Below are 25,510 nucleotides of genomic sequence, written 5' to 3'. Positions count from 1 at the left end.
TGCGAGAGGCCAATGTGTTTCGGTCTGCAGGTAAACACCGCCACACTACTCCAGCGTGACTGCTGGTATAGAGCGAAATAATGGGTACAAAAATTGTATGTATTGTTTTGTTATGTAAACGCAGGGCAAAGTTACACAATATCCCTTTAAATAGCTCTATATTTCCATAGTAATCAGTGCTATAGTATTATAGACTGCTAGAGTGTTTGTTCAGTAATAGGGTTACCCTGGCCCTGCTTCACGAAAGCGGAATTAAATTATCCTGGTTTAAAAGGCAAATCCAGGTTTGACAAGCCTACGCTGTTCAGCCTGGTTTATTCAGTTCCACGAACGCCAAGCCGAGCTGAGAAGGAGCGGCTTTGTCGAGCCAGGATTGTTAAACCAGGCTGAATGTGCGTTCACGTATTCCTATAAAAGACGAAAGTCGATACTCGAATCATTTTCTAATTTCTAATTTCTAAAATGAAAGATCTACAAGTGAAAAGCTTGCCTTTCACAGCAAGCTCACAGCACGTCACTTCGTGCCACGCTGCGAGCTTGTACATCTGCTATTTTTGGAAATTATTTGAAAAATATTGGAAATGTTTGGAAAATGTAGAATAATTTAGAATTATTCTTTTTACATAAATCTTGTCTTCTGGTGGTCCCTGGCACAAAACATTTTCAGATGGGGGTCCGTGGCCAAATACATATCAATTTGGGGGTCCTTGGCACAAAATATTTTGAGAACCACTGCATTACACATCACCGGTTGGCCCTGTTTGGCCTGCCTCGGACCACTCTGGTGTGGGCCCTCTTCGGCTCCATTGAGCCCACTTGGTGGTGTGTTGTGGTGCATGGACTTGCCAGTGGAAACCCACTGGGGTCCAGTGTGCCTCAGTCCAAATGGAACCAAATGGACATTTACAGGTCCATTTGGTTCCATTTGTTTACTCTCAGAGTAATGGGGTTCTTTGAAATAAATAAAAAAAGTTTGAGAAGCACTGCTCTAATTTCACAATAGGGGTGTCACGATTCACTTTAAACCTCACGATTCGATGCAAAATCGATTCCTAGGGTGCCGATTCGATTAAAATTGCGATTCTGCGATTAATTGATATTCGATTCGATTCTGCGATTTATTGCGATTTTCTAGGGTGCCGATTCGATTAAAATTGCGATTCTGCGATTAATTGATATTCGATTCTGCGATTTATTGCGATTTTCTACCCCAAATCACTTTGCTTTAATTATACTAGAACATTTTAATATAATATAAACCATGAAAAGTTGAATCATACACTTCAATGCAGCCAGATCATGTCAGGCAGTCTTTCTGACACTGATTTCAGACAAATTGCCAGTGAAAAAGGTACTAACTTATTTAAAAAAAAAAAAAAAAAAGTTTTCTTTTTTTTTTTTTTTTTCAAAAAAACGATTTTAATATTTTGAATCGATTTTTAAAATCGTGGCATTAAGAATCGCGATTTATTCATGAATCGATTTTTTTTGACAGGCCTATTTCACAACTACGGTACCAACCTATTTGTTCGGTTATTCAAAGTGAAACTGCTTTCATACCGTCTCTGCTTACAGCTGGCCTAATGACACCGACAGTCCTGGCAACGGGGCCCTCCATTCCACCAACCCTTAGCCAAGAGCTTCTCTAATTTCACCACAACCACCAAACCGTGTTCGGTGATTCAAAGTGAAAAAATCCTTGCCTTTCATCCCCCTCTCTCTCTTTACGGCAGGTCTAATGACACCGACGGTCCTGCCAATGGGACCCTCCATTCCGCCAACCCTGCCGCCCGGCCCACCACCCCTCCTGCTCCCCCGACGCCTAAGCCCATCCTGCCTGTCCAGACCGGCGTCAAGGCCCAAGAGGAGGAGCAGTCCAGTGGGATGACCATATTCTTCAGCCTGCTGGTTATTGGTCAGTGCTCTTCCTGTATATGTAGGCCATTGGTTCTCAATGTGGGGTCTGGGGACCCCCAGGGGTCCTTGGGGGCGGTTCCAGGGGGTCCCCACCAAAATGTGTTAATATGGCATCACAATCATTTTTAAGCCAACATGTTTAACTCAAATCTTTGCTTCTGGGGGTCCCTGGAACAAAATATTTTGAGATGGGGGTCTGTGGCCAAATACGTAACATTTTGGGGGTCCTTGACATGAAATAGTTTGAGAACCACTGCTGTAGGCTATCTGTTTTTCAGTCTCTTCTTGATGTTGGCAGAAGGGGCCCTGTCCACAGGAAGGACCCTGGCCCTATCCACGGAAAGTGTTTTTTTTTAGTTGGTTGCTTGGATAATTTACTGACAATGACAAAACAACAACACACTTTTAAAAAAGTCAACTTGGATGTCCACAAAAAAAGCTTACAGCTTGTTTCCATTGTGGTCTACTGAACAATGAACACTATAAACACCAAAAAACACTGGACAAACAGCAGTGCAACAACAAACAACATCACAGTAAATACATATTAAACAGTACAGTTTGAAATTAAACATTACAGTTTAAAACAAAACATAACTGAATGCTAGATATTATCATATCCATAGCGCTACACATGCACTGAGCGAGACGCCTCTGCGTAATTATTGCGGGCGTGTCTCCCCAACCCTCTGCATGGGAAAGTGACATTGATGAGTGAAAGGTGAAACATTTTCAGCTTGAGGCTAGGCCTGTCACTGTTATTATACATAATCGCCTCATTGCAATTATTTGGGATAATCGCAATTATGTTGCATAATTGTTTCCATGTTGAAAAATGTTCATACATTTTCAAGTATTTTCCAAAAATAGCGTGACGCGTTGTAAGCTTGTAGCTATTTAGCGTGAGTGTGGTGTGATAGAGAGACATGAGCAAAGTGAAAGCAACGGCGGGGGTTGAAGCGAAGTGGTCGCGTGTGTTGTTGTGGGGAGATTTCAATAGCGACTGCGTGGTGTTGCTTTCGGTTTATTATTTTAAAGTGTAGAATTATTAAATATGTCTGTAATCTCTGTTTATTTCAGTTATTTGTCATATTTGCCGTGTGTATGTCTTGTTTATGAATCCTAAAAGGCAAACAAATTATTTTTTTATTCATGTTCCAATCCGCCAATGCCCAAAACACATTTAAATTATTAATCGCAATTATTTGTATGACAATTAATCGTCAACTTAGATTTTAGATTCTAGAAACGCATGACAGAAAAGCGCCGGCAGCTAGAAAGAAAAAAAAAACTCTTTCTCTGGAGTCTCGCCCCATAAAATGACCAAGATCCATTCGTGTATTTGGAGAATCTTGGATCTTTGAATCTTCACCTTAGCCAGGCCCCACGGCATAGTAAAGGCGATGGGGTAAAATCTCCCTGCGAAAACTGACAAGCTGAATCGTCTTTGCCATCGCGGGTTGCAGATGTTGACCTGCATCGATACGGTTTTGAAAAGCTTTCAGGAGATGGCTTGCTGGGCCCCTCTTTCCTGTCTGCAAAGTAGTAGTCATCACCACTTACTGGCAGGTTCAGAGGAAAGGATGTGGGTGAAGAAAAGGTTTTGGTCATGAGATGAAACCACACGCAGAACAGTGTCCATTATGCGTTTAAGTTCTCTATGCGTTCTGAACCCTAAGATAGCAGATCTACAAGCTCACAGTGTGTCACCACACACGACACGTTGTGAGCTTGTAGATCAGCTATTTTCGGCAAGGATATTTGGTGTAGAGGGGGGGGAGCTAGTATAGACCCCTGGGGGACTCCAGTCAACAAAGCATATAGGGTTTAAGTGGTAAATCACTCATTAAAGGTCAGTCACAGGAGCTGGTGCAATGCCTAATTCAAAGACTTATATATGCCACTTATTCACTTATTCACGTCAAATATTGTACGCTTGCTAGGTGTAAATGATTGGATAGGACTGTCTCAGTTGTAGTGTTGATTTTGACAGCACATTTTGATTTAGTTTTAGTCATAGGCTTTTGAATAAAATTCCATTTAGTTTTAGTCATATTTTAGTCATCTGAAATGTTTTTGTCTAGTTTTAGTCGATTTAAAAAAAAAGTTGTACACTTGGTTGAATGCTGAAAATAGTCGATCTACAAGCTCACAACGTGTCGCAGCGCAACGCGTTCTATTGGATCTCTTCTCCACTAGTCCCTCCCTAACATTTTAGTCTAGTTTTTATTTGTTGATGAAATTGTCAATATATTTGTCTTAGTTTTAGTCATCATAGCCTAGTTTTCATTTAGTTTTTCGTCAGTGAAAAAAGGTAGTCGACGACATTTTTTGTCATAGTTTTAGTCGACAAAATCAACACTGCTCAGTCACAAGCACTACTGTAGGTAAACCTCTGCTCTTTTTTCATTTAGCTAAACTTGGCTGTAGCACATCGATAGCTTCACCGGGTTAGTACAGGTCAACAGTAATGAGAAATGACCCAGGGGTACTACACACAGAACTGCATATAATTGCACTATCTAGAGGCACTGTTAACCTTTAGCCATCGGTGTCTGTTTTAAGGCCTCTGCTCGATTCGGCAGGACGGAAGGTAGAATAGCTTCTGAAACCCCTCTCGGGGGAGGGGGGGCGGGGTCCTGCATTTCTCATTTCTGAGAAAGACCTTGAAAGGCCTAGTTTACGCACCATCGCTGAAACTTTATTCTGAAAAAAGCCTGCTCAGGGGCCTTGTGGTTCAACTGTCTGCCCTGAGACTAGGCACTCAGGGTTCAATAGTCAGCCTGAGTCATACCAGAGACTAAAAATGGTACCCAATGCCTCGATGCCTCGATGCTTGGCAATCGCCATCAAGAGTTGGATTCCGGGGGACGGTCCCTGTGACATACTAGCTTCATGTCCAGGGGGTGTGTCTTGTTCATTGTGTGATTAAAGTTTAATGTTGTTATTTTCATAATTAAAGTTTAATATACGCTATATACTTAATTCATATTTTGTAACTATCAAAATGTTTTTAATTTTAAATGTATGTGTTTGCTCAAGTTGTTTCTCAAATGCACATTTAAATCAAATTGATTTCAAGATTTTGCACTTTTATTTATGATTTTCATTCTTTACCTTTTATGTATGTATTTATTTATGTTTTTACAAAATATGTAGGTTTAAACATCGGTAGTCGGTGATCTAATACTCACCAAAATTGGGATCGACATTGGATCAAAAAATCTGCCATCAGTCAAGCTCTAGCATTATGTGAAGGTGACGTGAATGTTTTAGATGTTTTGACAGAAAAAAAAACACAGAAAACCACTTTGGTATGCACTATGCGTCACACCCACATTCCAGGTGTGCAACTGTAGGTTCCAGGCTACTGTAGGTGTGCAAATGAGTCTGCACCTTCTATTCTGTTTCTCGGCATTTTGTGTCTTAAATGTTGCAATTACAACATAGTATATGATTTGTGTTTGTTTCAAGAACATAATACCATATTATATTTAATGTCACTTAAAGGACGACTTCAACCATCTTCAACATCATTTTCAATATCTTCATACAATCGGTCCTCACTAATGCTCATGATAAAATGTTACCTTTTTTGTACTCGGTCTGTGTCTCATAGGAGGGTTGTGGACATTTCAGAAACCCACCTACCAGTGACATCATTGTTAGGCAGGTTTTTTTTTCTAAACAAGATTTCATTTTTTTTATTAACGTGAGAACAATGGCTTCCATTATAGCATGCTAACTTGCCAGAAATAGAAAGCCTGCACTTTCTATTAGCTTGGATTCCCCATCGATGATGTCACTGGTAGGCGGGTTTCCGAACTGTCTACTCTACAGCCTTCCTATGAGACACAGACCGAGTAGACAAAAATCGTATCATATTATAAAGAGCGTTAGTGAGGACCTATTTTATGAATATGGGTAGAAAAATGGGACACCTCCGGTCAGGCGCCGGAAGTGTTGTGCAAAGCTCGGCTTACAGTCGAGCGCGTTCAAGAACAACAGGTTGCATAATGTTCTCTCACCGTAAACATCAGATCTCTGAAAAAAAAAAAAAAAGCTATTAACTCTCTGCCTGCCAGAGTTTTTTCAGAACAGTCTGTAGCCTCTGCCAGGGTTTTGCCATGATTTTGGTACCTGTTCGCGTAGCCACAGATTTTTTTCCTCCAGTATGATTGATCCCCAGATGGTTTCTAATCACAGATGAGATTCAGGTGTGGTTTCACAAATGTCAACGAGGTCATTTTGACCTCGTTGACATGTGTTGTTTGATGTTTCAATATAGCTCAAAACCAGTAGTTTTAAACCAAAAAACAAAGTGAATTGTTTGTCCGTTTGAATTTTAACATTGAAGTGAATGGAGCAGCAAATCTTCGAACATTTTTAGCTCCTAATCTGTTCGTAATTCGACAAGGGTTGAAATTATAAAAAAATGCAAAAAAAAAAAAAAAAATTAAAAAAAAAATTAAAATTAAAAGACGTATATATACGTCATTGGCAGGCATAGAGTTAAATTATGCGATTTAAAGCATGAGCTATAGGCGCTTGTTTTTAACTGTGGCGGATCCGTTATGGAGTTATGGAATTTCTGTACTGTACCACTCGTCCTAGGATATCATAACGTCATAGTAAAGGTAAGAACAACGTGGGGCGAAATTCCCCTTTAACAGGAGTAAAGAAAATCCTCCCTCTCTTCCATGCACACAGCAGGGGCTTCCACTGTTCTCTGTCTAGGCACAAACACGCTTATTTATTATTCAGATAGTCGCTGGCAGAACACGCGTGCTTCACCTATCTGAATAAACTGAAGGACACTTCCTCGAGTGCTGGCATTCTTCTGTTTGTATAAACACACACACACACACACACGTGCTGTTCAAATGTTTAGCGTTTCTCAGGCTTTACTTTGGCTAGTAGCCCGTGTGTCTCTAAGGCCCATAGCAGCACAATAGGTATCGCGGCTGTCCGGAAATCGACTACTAGGTTCCGCGGTTCGACCTTTGGCCCCTCCAGGCTTCATGTCCCAAGTGAAGTGTCCCTGAGCCAGATGAAGACACCTAACATCCCTAACTGCTTCCCCCGTGCGCTCACTTGAGCGGCACACTGCTGGGTCAGATCCAAGACAAAAAGAAAGACATGCCATCTCCGGTTCACTTCCTGTATCTGCGTGAAGTAAGAGGCCGCCTTTTTTTAGGAGACCGGAAGCCGGTTGGAGAGTCTATTCATCCCAATGGAAGAGTGAACGTGAACCCAGCTTCTGAACCATTCTTTAGCCCCATCGTCACTGAACTAAATCTTGGACCGGATCGTCACAAGCCACACAATCTTACCAAGATTTTCATACTAAAATGGCTTTTTTTTCCCCCAGAGAGACAAATCAGGATAAAATATACTTTATTATTGACCTTTCTCTGTCCCAGCAACACACTCTCTCGGGATCTAGCACCGGTAAACATTGCACGTTCGCGAGATCAGACGGTGCCCACTTAGGAGACCATTTGTAGGATTTGTGTACCATTTTGCCTCTAGTCACTCCAATTGGGATGGCGTATCTTTAATAATTGAATATCCTTGGTGAGATGGAGAAAAGTTATTTTCCCCAGTCCCATCGGGGATGACTACAAATATCCCCTGGGTAGAGGAGGTGAAAGGAGAGGATGGGAGGGCAGGGTGGCTTAGGAGGTAGAGCGGGTCGCGTGGGAGTCACAAGGATCCCGGTTCGATCCCCAGCCCTCCAGGCGTTGTGCTGCGGACCGGTGTCCCTGAGCAGAGACGATGGACCTTGTAATTGCTCCCCGTGCGCCCCGCCCCCTGGGGCGACACACCACATCCTAATAGGCTCTGTGGGGATCGTTCCAATTACCCTTTAACCACTTGAGTCTTATGTAAGTTTGCCGTACGATGAATCGGGAAAATAGCAGATCTACAAACTAGGGCTCTCACGATTATGACATTTTACGTGACGATGAATTATCACACATATAATCGCAATTAACAATTTAATTGTCGTTGAACACTGGAACATATTAATACAAATTGTGTTTCTTTTTGGCTTTTAAGCTTTGAAGTGTCACAGGGTAAATGTGACAAACAACCTAAATATACAAAGAAATTACTAAACATATTTAATAACTTAATACTTTAATAAAAACATTAATAGTGGAAATAGCCAACGCGTTGTGAGCTTGTAGATCTGCTATTTCCACTGCTGTTGGAAAGTGTATGATCATTTTTCAACATGGAAACGATTATGACGATCATGCAAAAAATAATTGCGATCATCTCAAATAATTGTGATTACGTAGTAATTGTGATACAGATGAGCATTTATTTTTATTTGTTCTGGAAAATTGTAAACATGTGTGAAAGTTTTTGAAGATTTTCCCAAACTAGGGAGGCCAGTGTTAATGTGGTTAGGTGTGGTTTGTTGTTCTAGTTTTTTGGGGCGAGTTCATAACCAATATGGTAATTTGTGTGTGGCCACTGATTCATTGCACTGATATAATGTATTACTAATAACATAGCCTACACCACATGCCAATAATATTGATGACAGTCATCTGGTGTGTTTATCACTCAACTGAGATTGCAAGGCCATTATCTGTTTTACATTAAGCACACTTCATTTTGTATTAGAATCTGTTTATCCACACGTCATAATTAGGCTATAATCGTTAACGTACCGGTTGATCGATGCCCATGTAACGGCAGGGAATCGCGTGGAAAGCCAACATATTATCCACTTGCCTAAAGGGGAATTCCCCCATGGCCGGGGGAGATATCAGGCAGAGGCTCTTCAGCCACTACTGCAGTAGTTCTAATAGCCTACTGTGGATGACAAATGGACACGGGACACCTTGTTTATATCAGTGGTTCTCAACCTGTGGGTCGGGACCCCCAGGGGGGGTCCCCACATGATTTTGGGGGGGTCCCCAGATGACCGTGAAGTGACAATTTAAGGACATTTAAGACCTTTTTATTATCTAAAAAAAAAAGACTTACTATAAAAATGGGTAAAACTTTGGCCAAATTGTCAAATAGCCTAATATAAGAAAGAGGCAAAAAATGTCAAAATAGCCGATCTATAAGCTCACAACGCCTCGTAACGCGAGGCGTTGTGAGCTTTTAGATCTGCTATTTTCACAATATTTATCTGTGGAACCGATACTCCTTACATTCCAAGTGCTTATCAGGGTGAGGGGGTCCCCAGTTCAAATTATCATTTTGGGGGGTCACGGCCTGAAAAGGTTGAGAACCACTGGTTTAGATCATGTGACCACAGCTTTGCAGAAATGCTGGCCAGGGTTTGAGTGAATGCGTTTTCTTTTGTCCTGAGTAGTAATAATATCTATGGTCTTGTGTTCCTACAGGTATCTGCATCATATTGGTGCATCTGCTTATTAAGTTCAAGCTGCATTTCCTCCCTGAGAGTGTAGCTGTTGTGTCCTTAGGTGAGTATTGCTTAATAACATGCACTGGCTAGACTTGTTCCTAAATGTAAAAAATGTAAATGTAAAAAATGAGGTGACACAAAAAAAAACGACAATGAGCAGACAAAACTGGAACTGGAATCGGAACATTTAAGCTGATAAGTGATCTTTGTGGAGTTCTCTCTCCTGATTGGGTACAATTGGTTTCCTAACCTGAACTTGTATTTTATGTTTATTTAAATGTATACCTCGAAACCCTTTACAGTGTTATATCTTTCAATCTGGCAAAGTATCCGTGTCATTTTAGATGTTGCTATGTATATAACGCCCGGTATTCGAGCCCAGGGTCTCCCTCGTGGAAAGCCAACATCTTAACCACTAAGCCAAAGGGAATTCCCTATAGCTCGGGGAGATATTAGATGTTGAGGCCATCAGGCAGAGTTTGTGAGCCACTCTGCTACACTCAACCCCCTTTTGACCTCCTCCCACGGGGAAACAATCCGGGTCACGGTACCAATGTAACGCCCGGGATTCAAACCCGGGTCTCCCGCATGGAAAGCCAACATCTTAACCACTAAGCCAAAGGGAATTCCCTAGAGCTCGGTGGAGATATTAGACTCTCAGGCCATCAGGCTGAGGTTGTGAGCCACTCTGCTACATGTATATAGCAACATGATTATTATTATTTCTTTGAATAGAAATTTGAAGAGTTTCATACAACTTAGATTAGGATTTAGGATAGGAGAGAAAAAAGGCCTCAGTTCTAAATGGGTTAGGAGCTGGAGAGGCAGGGAGCCAGACCCCTGTTATTGAAGAAACACTCTGCAGCAACGATTGCTATCAGAATATAGAGCTTTAACTCTTTTAAATGAAATAACAAAAATCACACCCTGTGTGAAGGTAGCGGCGCCTTTGAATACATTATGTCATCGATATGTGTTCTTTCTATACATTCACCCTTCATCTGTTCTTGTATCTTTCTCTTTCTATTCGTCATATTAACTTTAAATAACTTACCTAGACGGAGACTTTAGCCAAATGAATAATAAGATGAAGTCATTGTCATCGTTTATATAGACATCGAATTCTATATTCATGACATCATAGTGATGTCATGAATAGTGACCAATCACAACTTTGGCGCACCTGACCAATCAGAACGTTGACGCACCTGACCAATCAGAACGTTGGCGCACCTGACCAATCAGAACGTTGACGCAAAAGCCAGGCATAGAGGGCTAATATCCGCTCTATACCTAAAGGTATAGAGCGGCTAGCGCCGCTAAAAAATATCACATACACTCACTCCCTTTAAATATTTTCATACTGTTACCTCATATATACAGTAAGTACACTCGGCTGTTTGGCAAGGGCAGTGAAAGTTCTGAAAAAAAATAAAAAAAAATAAAGCAGAAAATAACAGACTCATTTTGGAGTTGGCAACAATGCTCCTCTCTGCTTTTGTATAAATAATGAAAGGCTGTTCTCAATCTAAAATGGCTGTTCTCCTTCTTTTCATCTCTTTCCCTCCCTGCTTCCTTTTTTCTCCTGGATCCTCTCTCTCTCTCCAAAGCTACACTGCATGTCACAAATTCACAATATAAACTCCCACGCAGATCGCCTAAGTGACTATAGTCTCCGGCCTTCAAGTAGAGACGTCTACATTTAGATCCGGGCAGATGAAAATAGTTGTTTTAATACAGCCTTTTATGCAGCACAGATGCTGGAGAAGTTCCACAGTAGAACAATCTATTAAAGGGGAATGCTGCTCATTTTCTACATTAAGCTATGTCATTACTATACCGCAGACCAGGGGTGCCCAAAAGGTAGATAGCGATTTACCAGTAGATCACAAAGGCTGTGGAGGTAGACTACAAGTGTTACGTCTTGTGAGACAGAATATATAACCAAATGCCATTACGATTGTATCGTCTCTGTCGGGTGGAAACCTCATATGTCCAAAACTGTTACTTTTCAGGATTCAAATAAAAACATTGCAAAAGTAGCAGATATACTACTTTTGATGCTTTTGTGTGAGACTGTAGTTAACTCATTTAGTGCCTATGACGTCTGAGACGTCACGTTTTTCATAAGCCCAGAGTGCCAATGACGTCTGAGACGTCATGAATAAAAAAATAATACAATTTTTTTTTTTTTTTTTTTTTTTTGAAAAAAAATGTTCAGAACCCAAGATATCATGGTTTGAAGATTTGCTGCTCCATTCACTTCTTGTTTAACATCTTACTGAAAAAAGCTGTATCTCGCTTCCTAAGCACTTTTTTTTTACAATGTATTTTTGGCTCTGGCACAGGGGTGATATAGCCAGAAATATTTTTGGCACTGAATGTTAATTTACGAAAAAACACAAAAAGTTAAATTCTGCCCGACAGCAACGATATATTCCATTTCCTTCACGTGGAGATACGGAAGTATAGGAAACCCTCTGTGACATAAATGTCCTTATTTGGACTGGTAACATGAGGACGTTGCTAAACTAATGTGATATAGGGTGAAGATGTTTCTACATGAACGGCCCCAGGACGTTAACGTGATATACTGTAGGGTGAAGATGTTTCTACATGAACGGCCCCAGGACGTTAACGTGATATACTGTAGGGTGAAGATGTTTCTACATGAACGGCCCCAGGACGTCATCACGTTCGTTTAGAAACTTGAAACGTTAAAATAGTAGTCCTTTTTAAGTGGTTACAAAGACCCTGGAGCTTAAAAGTTACCCTAATATTTTGTGTGTGTTTTTCCTGGAGACAAAACCCTCAATGCTTTCTTTCGCCAGGACAATTGAGGTCATGTTTTGGTTTCTCCGCTCGCGCCGTCCGTCCGCGGTCATGTTCTTTTCTACGCTGGCCTGTGCAGCCAGCCACGGCCACTCGGAACCACCGTGACCTCAGCGCTGACCTCTTCCCTTCCTCTCTCGCGTATCCCCGCATGACGCATCGCAGACAGACCTCGTCTCGAGGGCCATGCAGCTGGGTCCTCTGACTCTGTCCAAGAGAGATAACACTGCTTATACAAATCGGGGGATGGACCGCTTGGTTTCCTTCCTCCACCCATTCTTTCCCTTCGTCCTTGACCGTGCTTCTTCTGTGCGCCGGTGCTTCCGTCTTGTTTTGTGCGGCGGTTGTGTGCTCATCCACCCCTTGTCTCATACCCCACATAGGGCTGTCACGTCTCACACCCCACATAGGGCTGTCACCCCACATAGGGCTGTTACAACACGTCACTTTGTGACCCGTTGTAAGCTTGTAGATCTGCTATTTTTGGAAAAATTTGACATTTTTTCAACGATTATGATAATTATGGCAAATAATTGTGATTATCTCAAGTGATTGCGATTATGTAATAATTGTGACAGGCCTACTCGCCTCACACCCCACACCACTTTCTCAATCGCAACCTCATCTGCCTCTCTGTCCTTGCTCTCCTCACACGCCTTTGTTTTTCCTTCCTCTTTAGTTTTTAACTACATGAGCCCCTGGCATCCCTATTCTGGGGGTGAACATTTGGCGGAAATAAGTTCACTGCAGGGGTTGACACCATTAAGGATTGCCCTATTGCCCTATTGCCCAGGGCAAGTAAAAACAATAGTGGAGTTTGCTTTCTGGTTGCCCCGAAACGGCCAATTTTGCGTAGTGACTGGTGCAAGTGTTCCACTAGTAATGGTGACCCCACCCACACATACACTTACAATACAATAACAAAATTGTTATTTTTCCTGGCAAATGGACATGATCTTCGGTCAAGTAGAACACGACCTGTACAGTGCTTTTGAGACCCTGAGTTCACAATGAGTCACGCCGTCTTGTGATGATCTTGTAGATCGGCGATCAGGGAAGAGATTTGGTGTAGAGGGGAAAAAAGGAGCGAATCAAGTCTAGAGCTCTAGAGGACCCCCAGTGAACTAAGTGTATAGGGTTTAAGTGGTTTGTGAATGTGTTCTTCTGAGCTGTGTAAATTCTGTGTTAATTTAAGTCAGAGCACACAAATGGACACATACGGGTCTGTATCACTGAGAGTGTACAAATGGAACCAAAGGGACCCGTAATTTATCAGAGATAAATTAACAACACTGAGGATTTTACTGTCTAAATAACAAGGACTGCTCTCTGCTCTCCTTTTTAAAAGCAAAAAAAGAAAAGCCCAAGGGGTCTTTTTTCAAAGACGCAACTTAAGAGAAAGGCCCCTCTTACACAATAGTGTATCTCATCTGACCATAAACGGTTAATGGACGCTGCCAAGCAGGCCTCCCATTATGCTTAACCGCATGAATAATAACTCCCAGCTTTATAAGCTTGTACAGTACTTCTTCCATTCATGCATTCACGCTGGGCTGGCACGAGTGGTGGTGGGGCCGCGCCTGTTCTTTTAAAAATTTCATATGAAATGGTGAAATATTTAGAGTGCTGCTGGAGCTAAGGCTGGACAATATTGGACAAAAGCAAATATTATATTTTTGACCAAATGGCTTGCTATCGATATTACATCGATAATGATATAGTATTGTGACGATAATATACATTTTATTTTTAATACAAATAAAAAAAACAACCCTAGTTAGAATTGACCATGATAGAGGTGTTGTGCAATAATAATAATAATAATAATAATAATAATAATCATTTTATTTGAATGGCACTTTTCAAAACAGGAGTGTTGCTGCATAGCTATTGGAACAGATGCATAAAATAAATCATACAATTTAACCCATTTTGGGCAGAAACCCCTATTTGTAACTATACCTTTCAGGCCTGGAACCCCTTTTGGGGTTCCTGTTGCTATGTATATAGTTGTATATTGCTAGTATATAGCAACATATATATACATATATTTTTTACACATTTCAAAAAAGAAACTTCAAAAAAGATTTAGAAGGCGTTTTTAGAATCGGCCTAAGGTCTAAATTGGTTAAAAGCCATTGATAAGAGAGGTAACAGAATAACAGGGCTAACACAAGTTATGCAAGGGATAAATAAATCACCCTGAAGGGCTCCCCATTGATTATTCCGCTTATTACACAACTACTTAATAAAGCAAAAAAATGCATTGACCCCAAATGAACAACAAAACGAAGGATTCCATTGCTTACTGTAATGAAAGTAGTCCATGAAATGATGCCAGGTGCGGCCGTCCAGTGCAACGTGTTGATAAAATAGAATCAGTATTCGGTTACTGCATTGTCTAATTCTCGCTTCAAATGTTTTCAAAATCATGCTCGAGGGCAATGTTTATCTGTAAATGACATTGTGTGTTTGTTTACATACTGTAGCTGCCATGTTGAACACAGCACAACATCAAGCTGTGCAGATTGATATGAGCAGGTGCCCTGAGCCTTTGATTGGACAGCGTCAGCTTCTGATTGACCAATCAGAATCAAGCATTCAACCAAGACGTGTAATAAAACAGAATATAAGAGGAATCCCAAAGAAATATAACTATCCATACAAATTGCAAATGCAATGCCCACATCAGCAACATACAAACAAATAAATACATGCAATAAACATTCATGCGTATGGCAAAAATGAGTTGATTTACAGAAAGGCTTTCCTGAACAGGTGTGTTTTTAAGTGATGTGCGACTGTCTCCTCCTTTTGCAGGGATCATAATGGGAGGCTTCATTAAGATCATCGAGTTCCAGGAGCTGGCCAACTGGAAGGTACTGTAAGAATGTTGTTCCCACTTCTAGTCTGCTGCTGCATTACAGGACTAATCTGGGTCTGGATTCATGTTTCAAGATTGTATGAGAGGGTTTGTTTGTCACTCTCTCAAACAAACAGGTACAAGCAGTGCAATGTTTGTGTGACATGCTCCACAGACTGTAGGGTGTGAATCTGTGAAACATAACAGTTACGATCCTATATAAAAAGTGGCTAGAGCAGTGGTTCCCAAACTTGGGGTCGGGACCCCCAGGGGGGCCCCCAAATTATTATTATTATTATTATTATTTTTTTGGGGGGGGGGTCCCCAGATGATTAGATGATTCGCTTAACCCATTTAGGGCGTGAACCCCTATTTGTAACTATACCTTTCAAGACGGGAACCCCTTTTGGGGGGCTTGTTGCTATGTGCAGTATATAGCAACATACATTTTTTTTGTCTTTTTTGAATAGATATTTGAAGTTTTTCAGAAAACTGAGGTCAGGATTTAGAAGGCGTTTTTAGAATCGGCCTCAGGTCTAAATGGGTTAATGTGCAACATTGTTTTCTCACTCAACAGTAAACAAAGCAACATACAGTATAAGTGTATTACAGGGTATCTGCACATTTCTAAAGTTACAATTTAAAGGAGTAGCTCACATAAAAAAAATTCTATCAATTACACACCCCATGAAGCATTGAATTATTGGGGATTCTTTTGTTTTTTGTCATATCCCTGAGCCAATAATTTGATGCTAATATTAATGATGCTAATGTATCCGGTAGGAGACACAAAGGAGACTCTTTGTGTCTCCTACCAGAGGAGACACTTGCACTAATCTCTCAAGATTGGTCTCTTAACCGAATGGGTTCCCAGATTGCACTTGCACCTGCAAGTATAGTACCTGCAGTATGAGAACACAGGTACGATACAGGAAAAAAAATCATATGCACACAGACAGACCCTCTTACAGTATAGACGGCTACCTCTTTCAGAGCCTTGCCGTAAAGAAAAAGAGGTGCTGCCTAGTCACTCTTGAGTTTATTTGTAGGGTTGCAAAGTACCAAGTGTGAAAAATGCCTTAGTTCAAAGAAAAAAACAAAACACACTTGTGTTTTTTTTTCTTCTTAGCGCACACACACAGTGTTGAGCATTTGGGTGGATTTAGCTTGGCCGTGTTGAAACATGCTGTTTCTATGGGCAAATTACCATGTCATGAAATCTGTTGTTTTACAAACGTGTCTGATGTCTATTAACCGCAGAGCCACACCCAGCATTCGTTTTATTACGACACCGCACAGTATGCCAATCATACTATAATTCTAGTAAGGGCGTAGTGGTGAGTAGGTGAGTATGTGAAGATACCCGGTTCTCCTCACTGGCTGGACCAATTGCTCTGATTTTCCACACAGCCATTGACCATTACCATCTGAACGCAACTGTGAAGTCCGTTTTTCAATTTCATCAAATCTCAGCTTCTTATTAGCGTTTTTGTGTCAAACACTGTCGCCATGGTTACGGGGCTGCCCAGCTATGGGACGAACTGCCTCCCGGGTTGCCAGATCATGTGCGCATATCCCCCCACGGATGCGTCGACCGGGTATGGTCTAGTGATATATAACTCATCCAGGGATAATACTTAAACTTTACATAGTTCACCATAGTCTCTCTCTCTCTCTCACACATTAACCCATATGTTTTTTTTAAAGCCAACATTTTTAACTAAAATCTTTGCTTGTGGGGGGGTCCCTGGAACAAAAATATTTTGAGATGGGGGTCCGTGGACAAATACATACAATTTTCGGTGGTCCTTGACATGAAAAAGTTTGAGAACCACTGATATTATAGCAACAAAAGTGTTTCAGAAAACCTTTAGGATTTAGAAGACATTTGCAGAATCCCCCCAGCAGCAAAGATTTTAGTTACAAATATGTTTTTACCCCAAAAAAAATCAAAATATTTCAGAAATAGCAGATCTACTAGCTCAGCGCGGCGCTATTTTTGAAAGCCAAATACATCTTAAAATGACACAGATGCGTTCCCGGTCTTAATAATCTCACGATTAAAGTTCTCAGTCGCTACGACTGCTTTTAGTCATTTGAATTATATGGAAGCCAGCAGGTCTTCTATGGAAGCGTTGCACGTGACAAACTATTTTCAGTTAGTAGTTCTTTTTAAGATTAAAGAGTGTTTTAACTAGCATTGGTATACATGTTCAATCATTCCAGAAAGTCCTAATGATCGCGGATATCTAACTATATAAATGGCGAGCAACTTCCGCACCCTGGGTGCGACACCCCACAGCTCTGTTATCGAATAAACAACGCACCGCCAGACCACATGTCGGCAACTGACTCGCCACGGCGGCCGCGCTGAATTTACGCCTCGCGTAGGGGACATCTCACTGCTCACTACAGCTTTTCCACCGCGCAACATAATTAATTCTACTCACCAAATGTCGGACAAAACGGAAGGGGAGGCAGCTTCGTACCGTTTACCCTGCGCACGACCTCATCACCACAACAGCTGCCAGCCGCTGCGGGGGTTTTTTCCTTTTTTTCAAAACTTTTTTTTTGGTCACCATTTTCTCCAGGCACCATTTCTGGTGTAACGTGCGGCAGCATGCGCTGGCTTGCGCCGCCATTGCACTCTGCCCATCTCCTCCACACCAACACACACGCAGCTCCTTTGCTTCAACCCCCCCCCCCCCCCCCCTTCTTACGTACCTCCTTTGTTCCACCCAGGCCGTTACTTTCACTTCACTCATGTCTCGATCACACTATGTCCGTCCTTCACGTGCCATGTTCATCCCAAACACAAAAACAAACAAGTCGGGTTGCCAAGTCGTTGGCATGCCAGGTTCTCTAAAAACAAGCGCCAGAAACAAGCAACCACCTTCATGAAAAAAACAAATACACCGAAGGGGTCCGCCATGTTCCAGGGGGGTCCCCGCGCGGCCCAACACTCCACAGGGGGGCCGTCGACCAGCAGGGGGTCCGCGGGGGTCCCCCTCAAACATCAAAAATATATTTTTTTCAATTTTTTTTTTTTTTTTTTTTTACTTTTCCACAGTTTTACTCCAGCAATTTGAGTACCCCAATATACACGCGGCCACGCTGGGCCCCGTGCGCGGCTGGGGTTGAGGGGGGCGTAGCCCCCCGAAACTCTAGTATCCTATAATAGGCAAAGGTTAAAGCCTCAATCTCAATTTCTTCAACTGGTTAGCTGTATGGCAATTTTTCATCATACTTTTGTACATACTATATTCTGTTTATGAAACACAGCGCTAGTGTGTGGTGGGCTCCTTTCCCGCTGTTTCACAAATAGCAGATTAGGGATTTAGCCTAACAAAAACAAAATCAGTTGTGAGATTTTATTTTTGATTTAATCCATGCTCTCAATTCAATTTCCAATTCAAAGGGGCTTTATTGGCATGAGAAAACATACATTGCCAAAGCAAAAGTGGAACAAAACAATCAAAACAAAACAATGCATGTGCAATTAAATGGCAATAAAGAAAATGTGTAAACAGAGCTGTGTTGTATTGCAACTTAGAGAAAACTATGTTACAAAACCATAAGAAGAGGGAGAGACGAAGAGAGAGATCCACCAAGTGTTACTTTCAACTGGTAATTCCAGTAAACGTTTGCCACAGTGATGAGTTGTACCACAGCACTGCCAAGTTGAAGTTGAGTCAGCTGAATGCATGCCAGCGTGCAGGAATATAGAAACCAAAAGTTAGGTAGTGCTCCAAGCTAAACTATCTGTATGATGGATTTAAACTTACAGTAGGCAATCTGATAAAGAAACCAAAAGTAAAGAGTGCTCCAAGTTTCACTATTTGTACGATGGATTTAGGCAATCTGACATAGAAACCAAAAGTAAGAAGTGCTCCTCGCACATTTCCTATCCAGGAATTCACATTAGTAAATTATCTTATATATATAATCTCACTCTTTCTCTTGCCCTTAGGAGGATGCTTGTTAATATAGCATCACAATATTTTTAACCACTTTATCCGTTTATAAGTTGGCCACCAAAAATGCAGATGTACAAGCTCACTGCAAGCTTGTACATCTGCTATTTTTGAACATTTTTAAAACAATCTTGAATGTATTCAGATGGGGGGCCACGACCAAATAAATATCAGTTTGGGGGTCCTTGACGAGTCACTGCTCTATCTCACTTGTTCACTCTCACCCTCTGACACACTCTCTCTTGCATGGTGCAAGACAAGTTCATGTCTATCTCTCTCTCTCTCTCTCTCTCTCTCTCTCTCTGTCTCTCTCTCTCCCCCCTCTTTCTCTCTCTCGCTCTCTCCCCCTCTGTCTCTCGCTCTCATACAAACACAAATGTCACTTCTTCTCTACTGTATCTTTTCATCTCTCCTTCTCCATTGCCTGCCTCTCCTTTCTTTTCTCTTTTTTCCCCCTTCCCTCGCCTCTCCAATCACATTCACCCTATCGGCTCAATTGTGAATACATTGCTCTTTCTCTCCCCCCCTCTCTCTCTCTCCCCCTCTGAGCTCTCTGTTTCTTCTGGTTGCCTATGCAGCCTTTAATTAACATTCCTTGTTCTCTGCCAGTTAGAGCGGGGGAACAAACGAACTAGCGAGAGAGAGAGATAGCAGATAGAGAGAGGGAGAAAAGAGTGAGTGGGGTGGGGATGGAGGGGGTTAGTAAAAAGAGGCAGGTTGTGTCAATGGGTCCTGCACACAGGGGCCCATTGTTTGTCAGCCCGGGGGCCCCCAGAGTGTTGCTGAGTCATCGGTCCCAGTAATCAGAGCCCCCTTTCCCCCCCTGTTTGCCCCCACCCAAACACTGCCCCCCCCCCCCACTGTCCCTCATGCTCCCCATGGCCTCCAGAGCCTTATCTGGAGGTATGTCAAACAGAAACCTTGTATATCCGTGTTTCAGCTTTGTATATCCCCCCCCCCCCAAAGTATATATGTCAAATTTATGACATATATACTTTGTCGTACAAGGCCGATCTACAAGCTCGCGACGCATTGATCTGCGACGTGTTGCGTGCTTGTAGATCTGCTATTTTTGAAACCTTTTTTAAAAAGTGTAAATGGTCAAGTCCTACTGTGGGTTTTATAAGTGTTGTCGATGTCGGGTGGAAACGTCATGTGTCCGAAACCGTTACGTCTCAGGATTCAAATCAAAAAATAGCAAAAGTAGCAGATCTGTAAGGCCAAAGCACGTTGCTCCGCAACGCGTTTCAAACTTGTGGATCTGCTACATTTGATGCTTTTGTGTGACGCTGTCACATTTTGTTTGAATATGGAGATAAGAGGTTTCTGCCCGGCAGCAACGAAACTTAACCAATCAAAAGTATTAAAGGGATAGTTCACCCCCCAAAAAATCTATCGGTTAGTCACCCCATGGAGAATTTGTTTTTGTCACATTCCTAAGCCGATAATTTAATAAAATAATTAAATTATTGGCTTAGGAAAGTGACAAAAACTAAAAAATATCAATACATTCAAGTCTCCATGGGGTGACTAATCAATAGAAAAAAAGTCATTTTGGGGCGGAACACAGGTTCTTTCTTTTTTTTTCCATTTCCTGAAAAGTAACAGTTTTGGACGTACTGCACAGTGTACAAGGTTTTTCCGCTCTGACATATCTATTGATGTATCTGCTCGAATGTGTCTGTCACCGTGAGCACTCATCTGAGAACTCCCGACATGATACCGCATTCCCCTCCCGTATCATCACTTACCTTGAATAACCCCGGTACGCGATCAGTACAGACACGTTTGTTTGCCTGCCTGCGTCTCAGGTGGCTCTGTCTAGAGCGTGACCGATATGTATCGGTTCGGCCATGATTTGACTTTTTTGACATAGTTAACGGCAATTATGCAGCCGATTGTGTTCCAACGTTTAACCACTTTCAACCACTTTTTTAAAAATGGGTTTGATGGTTGCTTTCCTCATCCTGTTCGCTATGTAAAGCTGTCATCATATAGAACACTTTAATTACAGATGTGACTACATATTTAATTCATTATTTAATTAAAGGACGTCTAATTATACTAGGTGAACATTTTTAAAACCTTTTCAAAAGTTTTCCAAAAAATGCTGGTCTACAATCTCACATCGCGTGACACGTTATGAGCTTGTAGATCAGCAAGCTTTTCAGAAGGATTAGAATTGATTTTGCACTTTTTTGACTAGGAAGTCTATAGGACTCTCAAATCGGGATCGGAATCAGACCCAAAGATCGGTCAGGCTCTAGAGCAGGGGTCTTCAACAGGGGGTGCGGGACCCCTCAGAGCTACTATAGGGGGTCCGCCAATTCTTTGTGTGATATGATTTATTTTTTTATACATTAACCACTTGAACCATAGCATCCCTTTTCTGAGGAGAACTTTAGCCAAAAATAGCAGATCTACAAGCTCACAACGCTGCGAGGCGTTGTGAGCTTGTAGATCGGCTATGTTTGGCAAAGAGTGTAGAGGGAAAAAAGAGCAAACCAAGTTAAAAAAAAAAAAGTTATCTGAAAAACAATTTTCATCTGCTTCATCTCTCTCTCAGCTAGGGGGGTCCTTGGACTGAAAACATTGAAGACCCCTGCTCTAGAGTCTAGCTTTATCTCTTATTTTCACTTTATTGACACAACATTAGTCATCTCTGAGCAGAGAGTTACAGGTGCGGAGGAGGTTCCTCTACGATTATACACAGGCCTATGTTTGCAGGGAGGAGCGGTTTGACTCGGGGGTCGTGATGCAAATGCTTTACATAGGATACTATTCTGACCCGTTTGTTTAAGAGACAGAGAGTGAGAGAGAGAGAGAGAGAGAGAGAGAGAGAGATAGAGTCTCAGGGGGGTAGAGCTGGGAGTGATGGAGTAGTTTGTACTGTACCAACGTAACCTGTGTTGTTGTTCACTGCGGAACACAGAGCCGCTGGCGCTGCCAAGACACTGTCAACATGATTGTTTTTCAACCGCGCCGCAGCGCAGCCCCTTTGGCAAATGTGCGTACTGTGCTGCACTTTCCTATGGTCAATGCCTTGGCCATCCAAAGTTAATGGACGGCTTCTGACTCAATTGTGAATGTATTGCGCTCTCTCTCACTCGCTCTCTGGTTCACTTTGACTGGTTCTCAAAGTGAGGTCCGGGGACCTCCAGGGGTCCAAATGGATCCTTTACGGCTATGTAACTCTGAGAGTGCACATGGAGTTCCATTTGTACATTCTTAGAGTTAAATAAACACTTATTTTTTTTATTGTTACTGTGTAAATTGGGTTCCGTGAGATTAAAAAAGATGGTATGGTATAGATACATAGATACCTTTTTATTGATCTCATGCCGGGGGGATTTCCCCAGAGGCAGCACAACGGTTAAGAGTTGCAAGGTGACAGGTATACAGAGTAAGGAGAGTATACAGCAATACACGGGTAAGAAATAACACGGACTAATACACTATACACAATGAAAGACTATGACTCCATAAAGTGCCAAGCCTGGCCAGAAGTTATGAGTCACAGCAGAAAAATAAAGAAAGGTAAGAATTAAGAAAGAAAAAGTTAACTGCGGAGCTAGACACCTCCTGCCCGCAAGTATTAAATAGGAGGCATGTGGCCTAATGCACTGATTCTCAACCTTTTCAGGCTGCGACCGCCCAAAATAATCATATTTGAACTGGGGACCCCCCCCCCCACACACACCCTGACAAGCACTTGGAATGTAGGAGTTGAGGCATTACATTTTGTTTGACTCGGTTCCACAGATACAAATTGTGAAAATAGCAGATCTACAAGCTCACAACGCCTTGCAACACGAGGCGTTGTGAGCTTGTAGATCGGCTATATTCACAATTTCTGCCTCTTATGTAATTTGACCGATGTTTGACCACTTTTTATAGTTTAGTTTGTTTATTACTTTGGATGCAGTAATGGTCTTTTTTCTTCTTTTTTTTTGTATTAAAAATGTCTTAAAAGTCCTAAAATTGTCTCTTCACTGTCAAATCATGTGGGGACCCCCCCTGGGGTTCCCGACCCACAGGTTGAGAACCACTGACCTAATTCATATCAAACTGGGGGGTCCTTCAAATAAATACAAAGTTTGAGATCATCTCACTCTCACCCTCTGATGCACTCTCGTCTTGGTGCAAGTTCATATATCTCTTCTCTCTCTCTCTCGCTCGCTCTCTGGCCCCCCCCCCCCCCCCCCCCCTAACCATCTTGAAAGTGGGCTCTCCATCTCCTCCAGCCGTAGCCTTGTTTCTGAAGCCAAGCTGACAGTGAAGTGAGTCAGGCTAGCTCCAACCTCCAGGATAACAGCCCTGCTATAAGCAAGCAGCAGCAGCCAGGCCACAGAAGGCCTTCAGGCAGGCAGGCAGGCAGGCAGCATCCTGTCATCCCTGGCTCTCTGCTACCCTGCTCCCTTCATCATCCCCTCCAACAGCCACCAGTCCTCCTCTTCTTGTGCTCAAGATGCAAGAGACTTTATTTATTCGCCCCCATTTGCACGAATATGCATATCAGTTCTTCTTGAGCGCAGCTGCCAGAGTCAGCTTAACCCATTAACTAATTCACCGCCAAGGACAATTTTGACGACTTTTTTTTCCAAAGGCCCAGCTTGCCAAGGCCGTTTTTTTACGACTTTTTGTGTTTTTTGGTGTTTCCATTAGATGGCGCTCTTCGCTAACACGTGTGTGACCATTTTATCCCCAGATGCACTGCTCCATTCACTTCCTGGTTAACGTATTTGGGAAATCGGCCTGTGTTTTACTATGTATTTTTTTTACGAGACATGCTATTTTCAACATCCTATAACAAGCGAACGGGGGGTCACAATGACATTTTCTTTTTTTCTTGTCGAAGCACAGTGAAACCCTGTGATTAGCAACGATCAGGGGATCGAAAATACTGGAGATAAATATTCTGTGACTACTTCAAAAGTTAAGAAAATCGAAAAATCGCTGGCAGTGGATGATTTATGTTTGTATTTATTCTGGCAGTGAATGAGTTAAGACCTGAGGCTGATTCTAAAAAAATGCCTTCTAAAACGGTTTTCTAAAAAAACGTATATTGCTATATCAGTGGTTCTCAAACGTTATTTTATATTTGGCCGTGCACCCCCCCTTCTAAAATGTTTTGTTCCAGGGACCTCCAGAAGACCTTCAAAGATTTGAGTTAACAATGAGCAAAGAAATAAAATATGCAGGGGAGAGAAGTTACAGGAGTGCTACTGGTATCCCTCAAACCACCGGTGCTCATGGGAGGGAATAATATTCAGGGGAAAAGAAAAATCATGACCAAAGAAGGGTATGAAAAATCCAGGTCCAGGCACTCGGGGTAGGTTTGTACAAGGCCTTGTATTTCAATGAGAAACCTGAAAATACAGCTTGCGCCTATCTTCAGGGTGTAGAAAGTGTGAAAAGCTCTGATATCTAAAAATAAATAAAATATGTACTTCATATATCTACAATTCAGTAAAATTATTCAAATATTGCACCACAGATAGATACAAGAAAGATATTGCACAGTAAAGCACACCAGTGGTCAGGTGTAAAGTAACTACTTACATTTACTCAAGTACTGTACTTAAGTACAATGTTGAGGTATTTGTACTTTATTTGAGTATTTTACATTTTTAATACTTTTACTTTTACTTTTTGATTTTGATTATTAATACAAAACGTACATTAACCACTTCAGCCCTATATAAGTTTCAACCATTTCAAAATAGCCGATCTACAAGCTCACAATGCGTTGCGATGTGACACATTGTGAGCTTGTAGATTTGCTATTTTCAAGAGATTTTTTTATACATTTGAAAACTTGAAATGGGACATTCTGCATAATGAGTACTTTTACTTTTGGTACTTTAAGTACATTTTGATACCAATGCTTTTGTACTTTTACTCAAGTAAATTTTTGATTTTGAATTCTTTGACTTTTAACAGAGTATTTATGCATTGCAGTATCGATACGTTTTCTTAAGTAAATCATTTGAGTACTTTACCCACCACTGGGTGTAACTAGCCTGGTGAACCATCCAGGTTGCGTGAATTCACAACATCATGTGTCTTCTGCAGACCGGTCTGACCACCAAAGCGCTGGGTGGGCGTTTTGCAGAAATGCACAGCAGCCATATTGGACAGAAATTGGGCCCCTTCCTTGCTTCCTTCACATGTGTTACCAATTATACTAATGGTAACACCTGTTAAGGAAGTAAGAAGAGGCACAATTTCTCTCCAAAATGGCTGCTGTGCATAGAGCCTATCAAAAATGCACTCAGGGTCCTGTGATTGACAGACGCTGCATATGATTGGCTCTTCCACATTTTGGTTTCTTTAAAACGCCTGGCTTGGGGCCAGACCGGTCTGCAGTAGGCCGTTTTCTTTTTTTTGAGGGTAGGTACCCTCACAAAAAACATGCAGTAATCCTGGTCTCTATAATGCCTCCCCCTCGTCAGCCGGGGCGCCTGGTAGAGGGAAAAGGAACTGGTTGGAATGTTCCTTCCACGCACTACGTCCTACCGGGGAAAC

The 25,510-nt window shown here is 41.8% G+C and overlaps 1 protein-coding gene across 1 annotated transcript in view; it reads left to right on the top strand.

Moving 5' to 3' along the window:
- slc9a8 (solute carrier family 9 member 8) overlaps positions 1-25,510 on the top strand; it is an 88,091-nt gene that overhangs the window by 1,181 nt on the left and 61,400 nt on the right. Inside the window, exons 2-4 of the mRNA XM_084069900.1 lie at positions 1,734-1,915; positions 9,291-9,371; positions 14,966-15,024. Coding sequence (XP_083926026.1) covers positions 1,734-1,915; positions 9,291-9,371; positions 14,966-15,024 — 322 coding nt within the window. The remainder of the gene's footprint in view (positions 1-1,733; positions 1,916-9,290; positions 9,372-14,965; positions 15,025-25,510) is intronic.

Source organism: Gymnoscopelus microlampas (genome assembly GCF_963454915.1).
Source record: "Gymnoscopelus microlampas genome assembly, chromosome: 10".
Classification (NCBI taxonomy): Eukaryota; Metazoa; Chordata; class Actinopteri; order Myctophiformes; family Myctophidae; genus Gymnoscopelus; species Gymnoscopelus microlampas.
Note: the sequence above shows the minus strand (reverse complement) of the source record. Positions and strands in the feature narration are given on the sequence as shown.